The 9480-nt window shown below is 39.6% G+C and overlaps 1 protein-coding gene across 1 annotated transcript; it reads left to right on the top strand.

Annotated features, from left to right (window-relative positions):
* The first annotated feature begins 4808 nt into the window (after positions 1 to 4808).
* Positions 4809 to 8913, top strand: LOC132791867 (leucine-rich repeat neuronal protein 3). The gene is made up of 2 exons (XM_060800969.1): positions 4809 to 5308; positions 5769 to 8913. Exon 2 carries the CDS (start codon positions 5914 to 5916, stop codon positions 8176 to 8178), a length of 2265 nt encoding a protein of 754 aa, XP_060656952.1. The 5' UTR covers positions 4809 to 5308; positions 5769 to 5913; the 3' UTR covers positions 8179 to 8913.
* The last annotated feature ends 567 nt before the right edge of the window (positions 8914 to 9480 follow it).

The raw sequence follows: 9480 nt of genomic DNA, 5'->3' as shown, positions 1-9480 counted from the left end.
AATATCACAAGTCAGCAAACGGTCAGCTACCTTTAAAGCAATCACAGACGCAAACTGAGATTGTAGTACTGACAGAGTAAGGTATGGGCATGGTATTTACTTACTTTTCATGCCATCGATTTAAACTTAACCTTTAGCAGGGGGTAGGCATAGCATACGATATACGCAGTCTTTGAGCTCCATTGTGTGTCGAGGTCTTTGGTCCATTGTGTACTCACTTCCGTTGCTGCTTTTTTGTTGTTGTCAGTCCGTCAGGCTTCCTTTCCTACTTCTCTCGCTTGCTCGCTCTTTCTCTGTCTTGTATTGCATTTAACGCTCATTTTTTGATTCATTATTTATTGTGATTTCTCTAAAAACGAGTAGCACCAGAGGACGACTTTAAAGCGGAGGTAAGAATGCAGAGAGAAAAAAGTGTGAAGAGAAAAATGGTAGGAAAATAAGAAGTGAAGTAAGTACAATGCTCGCAATACAATGGCACAATGAGACTTTTTCCGGTTGCCCAGATTGCAATGGATACGAGAAACAATTCTTTAGCTACCATTCTACAACTAACTGGCCCTTGCACATTTGGAATATGATTAATTGCGAGTCAATTGATATTTTATTGGATTGAAGACAATGTGCCATAGGAAATAGGCACAGAACACAGAGCAGAGAATAGAGGTGCGGAAGTTGCATTTAACATGGTCCACACTGACACCGGAACTGAGTCTACGACCCTTTGACTTTGGTTCGTTTTGTGTCTAGGATTCCGAACAGAGCTTGTTAAAATGTTTGCCTAAATACTGACAAATAGGCTTGGGCAAAGACGGCAGCTGGAAAATATATATTGTATGTTCAAAGTGACCGACCGACTGACGAGGCGACGCAAGTCGAGAGATGAGGCAAAGTCGTCGCGACGCGCAAACAAAGATTTTCCTCATTTTATTTGTTAGCTGTTAACCCGTTGCAACTAACAAGTTTCTTGTTAAGACAACGGCTCTAATAAACCAACAACATCAAGACGGCAACGTCCATGGCTCGCGGCGCATGCGCAGCCAGCTGCAATGATATGTTATGAATACCCTGGGATGAAAAGTAAATAAAATGGATAGAGCGGAAGACAAAGGAAATTTGGGATTAGGCTTTAGGGATTTTAAAGTACTCAGCTAACTTTGTAAATAATCGGTACGTATAAAATAATAATAGTATTTTAAGTAATAAATTCCTTAATGTGTAATAAATTTATTGTCTGAATTCTAAAGTTAAAACAATATAGAAAAATCCAGTTTTCATATTGCAGGATGTGAAATTTAATAATAAATATAGATAATCCATAAAAATATTTCTTTCAAATACAAAGAATTCATTTTAAAACATATATTATATTAATATATTATACAACATTTTCTTATGAAATTCTAAATCCAGTAGATATTCTGTATCCTTGATTTCAAATGTTTTAACATTCTTTTCACACAACATGCGAATAACAGATGTCAAATCAATATGAACATGTTATAGCCGAGAGTTTATATTTGTTGAAAAGCATACATTTACAAAATATAATCCTCATATTTTACGTCTTTTAATGCTATAAAAAAACTATATTTTATTTTCTTATTCCTCAAGTCCCGAGTCTACTATATAAATCTACATTAAAAGTTGCTTTACAGGGCATCTCTTAGTCAAGTATCCATCTGCTTTTGGCCTGACGATTTGGATGGATGGCTGGTCACTTTAAGCGTTCCCATAAGTTACCTCGCCCTTCGTTTATGTTTGCTTAAAAGTGCTTCGTTGCTTGTTGTTTGCCAGATGTTGTTGCTGTTGTTTTCGGTGCTGTTGTTGTTGTTGCTGTTGTTTCGCCTGTTGGCTTGGCTGCATTCGAAGTCATTGTCTATGCATTATTTGCATTTATGCTTTGTCGAATGCAACGGTAGTTGTGTTTTACCTAATTACACACGGCTGGCGTCCCCCGAAAATCTCTCTAATTGTTTAAGTGCTTTTCGCATTTTACTAAACAATTTTCATAGCGAAACGAAAACAAACATTTCCAGTTATTGTTTAGTTGCGATTACCTTACCTTACCCTTTATTTTTGTGTTTTTTTGTTTCTTGTTGTTGCCACACAAAAGAAACTTGCGTCAAATGTTGTTAAAATTTATTGCCAAGAAATTCTCACACATTGCCGCAAATTGAAAGTCCCGTCAAAAGTGACGTTGCCACTCGCTATACTTGCTACAAGCTTGAGCGGCAAGAGGGGCAAGAGAGACGAGAGACGAAAGAGTATTGCCCCGAGTTGTGCTTTGACGGTATGTGTAACGTGAGAGCCCGAAAACAAATACTTAATGTACACCTGCTACAACTATTTGTGGCATTAGATTTAGATCTAGCACCACTTTAGTTGCTGCTGCGGTGCATTTCTGGTTTTATTTCTATTTCAATCGCTTTTTTCGTTTTTTTGTTTTTGTTTTGTATGCACCACGGAAATTGTGCAAAGTTTTATGGAGCGAGTTGTAATTAGTTATGAGACAGTTGTTTCCTATGTGGCAAGTGGCAAGCGGCAAGCTGCCGTTGTCATTAAGACATAATTGCTGCAACCTTTATAACAATTCCCTCTATTTTCTTTCTATAGGTACAAACTTTCAAAATTTACAAATAATTATTGCAATTATGTTGTCAAAGATGTCAGAATAAAATGATTGGGGGTAAGTGATATATTTTAATTTAAATGTGGCAGATCTCTTCTGACTACCTAGATTCTATTAGTACATGCAGCTAGAGCATTTATTATGCCCTACTTTAATTCGAAGAGTTATCTAATAGAGAAGGAATCATTTTTAAAGAAGGAATTTAATAATCGAGTACATCTAAATTTATTTGAATTGTTAATAATGATTTTTATATTTTGTTGAAATGCAAGTAAGACATTTATTTTTCTTTTTTCATGTATATTTTAAAAGATCATTTTCGAAATGAGAGACTTAATAATGATATTCAATTAAAGTTATAACAATGAATACTTAATAATGTTTTATATATATTTTTACTGTGCTTCAATCTCTATTCTCGCTCTGCATATTTCCATAAAATACGTATGATTTATAAGCAGAGATTTATGTATTGAAGTGACAATGCTATTAACAGTTTTAGTTGTATTTCTTTTTGTTCATATTTATTGCATTTGAAGCCGCATCAATTTCTTTGGGCATAAATGAAATAAATTACTTTACACTTTGCGTTGGTAACCGCAGAGTTTGGGCAACGATTTCAGACGACAGACAAAAATAATTATTGGTTACTGTGTGGACTAAGAGGGTAGAAGAGGAGCTAGGACAGGACATGCCAAATGTAGATTTAGATACATTTGTGTATTTGCAATTGTGGGACAACAAACTGCCGAGATTTTCCATAGCAGAGACACGCAGCCAACCAATATTTGGCATACTTTTGCTCAGATATGCAGAGATGGGAAAAATATGCAAGTTATGCATTCGTTCAAATACCAACAAAAACCTCCCAAAAAGCACACACACACATACATGAGGCATGCCACACCACAACACACACCATACAACAGCCCAACAACTCGTTCGGCATGTTGGCACAAAGTTATGGCCATTTATAGTTGATTTTCTTGTTGTCACTGTTGTTGTGCGTGTGTGTGTATGTGTGTTTGTAAATAGTTTAACGGTCTCTGCATACAACGTATTTTTCCCCAACAGCACGTAGTATTTGTATCTCTATCTGTATAGTTGTGGCTGTATCTGTATCTCTGCATCTCGGCAGCCTCGCTCGCCTGGGTTATAACTCAAAAATGCATCGAGCAAAGCAATGGACAGGCATGTCCCAAGTATCAAATGACACTATAAATAACTATTCGCTATTTCCCCCCTTCTCCGTGTGATGTGTTTATGCCGAAGTAAGTAAAAAATAAAGGTTTTCAGCACTTGAATGTTTAACACTTTACAACAACAGCGCAGCGAAGGATCAGCTAGCAAACTATTTGAAGACTATTTCAAGTTGTTTTCGATTACCACCACATTGCGTCAAGTGCGTGTCCTGGGTATCCAGAAGATACTTTATCCATACAGCATATCAATTACCAGACCAGAGTGGGAAACATTTTTTGCGCTCAAGTGCTACATTTAAATAGCATAAACCACACTAAGCGATGTCCTCTTCACTTTTAATGCTACTTGAGTTGATTTCTGTGTTGATTTTTCTAATGAAATTGTTTTTTTGGTTTTTGTCGGTCGCCACCTACATACTCTCGTCTCTCGTGTTACGTCTTAATTGTGCCAAGTGTTTTAGTTTGACGTGAGTTTGCTTTTAATTCGCCAACAAATTTTGGCGAGTACTTAGCGTTTATTTCTTTTTATGGTTTTGGCCACATAAACTCGCAGCATTTTAGCCGTGTTTATGTTGATGGCAGCCTGGCCTCAACTGTGCCGCATGTTGCAATTGCAACAGCCGAAACACAAGAGTCGGGTGGCTTCAGATAAATGAGTGAGTTTCCTTGAGTGAATTCTACTTACTCTCATTTGTGTCTCTCTCCATCTTCAAATATGCTCTCTAGTGCTTTATCTAGCAAGCATTTGTGTGAACTCAAAACCAGTTTTGCTCTCAGCTGCGTTTATCTGAGCACCACTCTATGACTCGCTCTCTCTCTCTCTCTCTATCGCTCGCTCTCTGTGTATCTCGTTGCCACAATGCAAGGCCGTGTGTCGTGGATTATTTACGCCTGCCTGCAGCTGTCGGTTTTGTCGTACGGAAAACAGTCGAACCGAGGTATCGTCAATGAGCTCTGTGCTCAGTAAAATCAGTGTAGTTCGTTGCTTCGTCGTGTTCGGTTGTACACCAAGCCAAGCACCGACTGTTTCTCTCTGCTCTTGGGCAAAACAAATGTCCAAACACATCGCAAAAAGAACGTAAACTAGCAATACGCCGTGTGACCAACAACTTGAAGCGTGCAGCAAAGCGAGCCACTGGATTATCGCGCACGATTTTCATAATATCAAAAACGCACAAATATAACAAACTAAATACAAAATATAAAAACACAACACACACAGTTTACAAACGAAATATTTTTATTTAAAACACCAAAAACGAAAAAATGTTATGAATTGGCTAAATAAAATTTATTAGCTGCATGTGAAATTTTTAAGTTTCCAAAACAAAATCATCAAAAGTGCAGTGAACAAAAATTGGTTGAACAAAACAAACAAAAAACACCAAACAACATTTTCATTTTAATTTTATAATTTGAAAATCATCAACGAGCTGCTTCAACAAATTGTTGCTCCACATATTTCAAAGACAAAAAGGTAAGTTGAGTGAAGACAATAAAAAGTGTGTGTTAAATGTTGCAAAATTGTGAAATATATCCAAAAAGTAAAATATTTTGTAAATATGGAATTTCTCACGTTCTATACAATAGAATGTTTGACATTTTATTTGAAATACTATTTATGCAAAAATATGTTTTTTCGATATGTTTGCACATATTTCACAATATTGTTTGAAATATTACATTTTGGTTGAAATAATTTAAAGAAATGTTAAATAAGAAGATTTACAGAAAAGAAATATGAAATTGTTTATAAATTGTTTTATAAATTTCCATAAATAGTTGAGTTGCTATTAAAAATAAATTTGAAAGCAAAGCTAAAAATAACACAACACAATTTTGAGATGCAATAAATTGAAACTGCAACCGAAGCAACACACATAAATAGTTCCATCAAGCTAATCTGAAGTTTTTCCTTCTTCTCTTTCGCCCCTTAGCATTATGGACAACTGAAAGCAGTCAACACACACACAAACACACCAATACACACACCTACATTTAAACGTCGAAATTAACCGCAAAACGTAAATCGACGCCAGAAGGCGCTTACAAACAACAAACAGAAAGAAGAAACAATACAAAATGCAGCAAAAATTACTGCAACAGTTGATCTGCATCTGCAGCTGCATCTGCATCATCTTGATGGGCAGTCAAACAGAGGCGCTGGCTAATTGCCCACCTGGCTGCCAGTGCGATGATAACACCCTTGTGGTGCAATGCGGTGAGGGGCAGCTGGATGTGTTGCCGATTGCATTGAATCCCTCGATCCAGCGATTGGTCATTAAGAACAACAAAATCAAGACCATCGATTCATCCATACAATTCTATGCAGAATTGACATTCTTGGATCTATCGCAGAATCATCTGATGACCATTCCTCAGCGCACTTTTGCATACCAGAAGAAACTGCAAGAGGTGCATTTGAATCACAATAAAATTGGTCAGATTAGCAATAAGACCTTCATTGGTCTCTCAGCTGTCACCGTGTTGAATCTGCGTGGCAATCTCATCTCCGAACTGCATCAGGGCACATTTTCGCCTTTACTCAAAATTGAGGAATTGAATTTGGGTGAGAATCGCATTGGGTATCTGGATCCCAAGGCATTTGATGGCCTGAAACAGCTGCGCATTTTGTATCTGGATGACAATGCGTTGACTTCTGTGCCGGATCCTGTCATCTTTCAGGCCATGCCCAGCTTGGCTGAACTGTTCCTCGGCATGAACTCGCTCATGACCATTCAATCGGGTGCTTTCCAAGATTTGAAGGGTCTGACACGCTTGGAACTGAAGGGCGCCAGTCTGCAGAATATTTCGCACGATAGTTTCTTGGGTCTCGAGGAGCTGCGCGTCTTGGATCTCTCTGACAATCGCTTGGCACGCATTCCCTCCGTGGGTTTGAGTCACTTGGTGCGTCTGGAGCAGCTGTCGTTGGGTCAAAATGACTTTGAACTGATTAGCGAAGGCGCCTTTGTTGGTCTGAAGCAGCTCAAGCGTTTGGACATCAATGGAGCGTTGAAACTAAAGCGTGTTATGACTGGTGCCTTTGCTGCCAATGCCAATCTCGAGTATCTGAATTTGTCGTCCAACAAAATGCTTGTTGAAGTGCAAGAAGGCGCACTCAGCGGATTGCCTCATCTGCGTCATGTGGTGCTGAAGGCAAATGCTTTGACTTCGCTGGCTGAGGGACTCTTCCCCTGGAAGGATTTGACCACATTGGATCTGTCGGAGAATCCGCTGTCCTGCGATTGCCGTGTGATGTGGCTGCGTAATCTGCTGATTGCCAAGAATGCCACCCAAGAGGATCAGCTGTCGGAGCTGCTCTGCGAGTTCCCCGAACGTCTGCGTGGCGAAGCACTCAAACATCTGAATCCCACACTCATGGGCTGCTCACACACTGATCCACGCAAGCAGGCTTTAATTGGTGCTCTCCTGGTTGGTTCAGCTGCCACAATTACTGCCTTGGCTTTGGTACTGTATCGTTGCCGTCACAAGATACGCGAGTATCTCAAGGGTGGACTGTGGGGCAACTCAGCGCTGGGCCGCAAGGAACGCGAGTATCAAAAGACTTTCTGCGATGAGGATTACATGTCCCGTCTGCAGCATCATCCCTGCTCCCTGGGCATTCACTCCACCTTCCCCAACACCTACACCGCACCACATCAAGGCAATGCTGCGGCGCATCACCACTACGGCATGTGCCCCATGCCCATCAACGACTTGAATGCAGTTGATGGTGGTCAACACAAGTTCCAGCAGCTGCAGGTTCCCATCTCCGCCACTCTGATGCACGAAAAGAAGCTGAACAACAACAAGAACATGGCTGGCAGCATCGATGACAGCGCCAACTTTGTGCTGCACATGAAGAACGCCACCATGGGACGCGATCCGTTGCAACAACATCAACAGCAGCCACAGTCGCAACAGCAGTTGCCACAACAAAATCAACAGAAACTCAATCACTATACAAAGCCACAATTCCTGTCGGCCACAGCAACTGTTGCCGATTCATCCTGTTACTCGTATGCCGATGTGCCCATGGTGCATGCCCCACAGCAGCTGCGCATCACCCACGAACACTTCAAGCCACGCGAGCAGCGCGAACAACGTGACTTTGACAACGACGCGAGCAGCAGCGAGATGATGGATCCCAATTACATCTACAGCAATGCGCACTACTCCCTGCCCCTTGAGCAGCTGGGACGCAGCAAGACACCGACACCGCCGCCACTGCCGCCAGCGTTGCCTCTGCGCAACGGACTGTGTGCCACAACCGGACGTCGTTCGTTCCAGCAGAAGGCGACGCACAACAACAACGCGACGAGCACAATGCGTCAGTTCACGCACTGATCCTCGGAGCACTATCGTCGCCGGCAGCTGAGCATCTATGCTTAGTGTCGCTTGTCAACTGTGATGCCAAAATTCAGCATAAAAGAAACCTAATCGAAGAAATTATAGTAGTAGTAAAGCACAAAAGACAAAAGAAGTTTGCACGTGTCCACAGACAGTTCACTTTCCCCAGCAAATTAAATAGTATTGAATTTTTTGTATACTAAATTTCATATAACGTAAGAATAGTATATCAATTTATGACACTTTTTGTATAAAAAACAGAGCATAAATAGCATTTGACACGTGTAAACTAGGTAAAATAATAAGTAACATTTTGTATAAGCCAACAAACTTCTATCGTTCTGTACATAAGCACCAAAAAAGCAAAACTTAAAGCGATCTCTTGCACTCAACTACTTACTTACTTATGTACTTACTGTCTTTCTACTACTATTTTTTCATAAACGCAAATTGTATTTATTTAGCTTGTAAGTCGCATTTAGTATTAGGAGCATAAATTGTAAAAAACAACAAACAAACACCACAAAGCACTGAGAGTCACTTGTAAGTTTAATTTAAATTATTGAAATTATTGTTAAAGCAAGAAGCATCCAAGCATCAAGTAAAATTAGTACGTGAAGATAAACTAGTTTGTAAGCAAAAACTATGTATTTATTAGTTAGTTAAAAAATTTATTCAAATTTAAGCAAATATCGTAAAAAAATATATGCAACAAAGAAAACTACTTTGAAAAACTGAAAAACAATTCTCGATTCAATTTCTTCCATTTTTTTGTCGTACTTTGTAGCGATGAGCTTGCAACTTTCTGCCTAGTTTACCATGACTATGTGTGGCAGGTGGCAGCTGCACACACACACACACACTAACTAACAGGAAAAAAAGGGGTAGTGCAACGCATTGAATTGAAAATTATGTACGCACACAAAGAGGCAGCACTTGCTCTGGCTCTCTCCCTCTATCTCTCTGTCTGTCTGTCTCTTTCGCTTTGTAGCACAGCTATAGATAGTATCTGTTAGATACACTGTCAGACTGTGGGACGTTGCAGCGTCAGAGTGGCACGCTTCGCTTGGCGGCGCACACAAACTCTGCAAAAGTTTCGTCGCATGTTACTATTGAATAATAGCGCATTAATTTTACTTTTTCTCAACTGACTTTTAATTAAATTGAAAGTCAAAAGTTGCGTACATTTTTTCGTATTTTTGTATCTCATTTTATTATCCCAGATGAAAAGGGAAAATGTTGTAAATGTCGCCGCACATAAAGCCAAAGGCAAATTGACACACACACAAACACACATAG

Source organism: Drosophila nasuta, chromosome 3 (assembly GCF_023558535.2).
Source record: "Drosophila nasuta strain 15112-1781.00 chromosome 3, ASM2355853v1, whole genome shotgun sequence".
Classification (NCBI taxonomy): domain Eukaryota; kingdom Metazoa; phylum Arthropoda; class Insecta; order Diptera; family Drosophilidae; genus Drosophila; species Drosophila nasuta.
The sequence above is the reverse complement of the archived record's forward strand: the minus strand, read 5'-3'. Positions and strand labels throughout refer to the sequence as shown.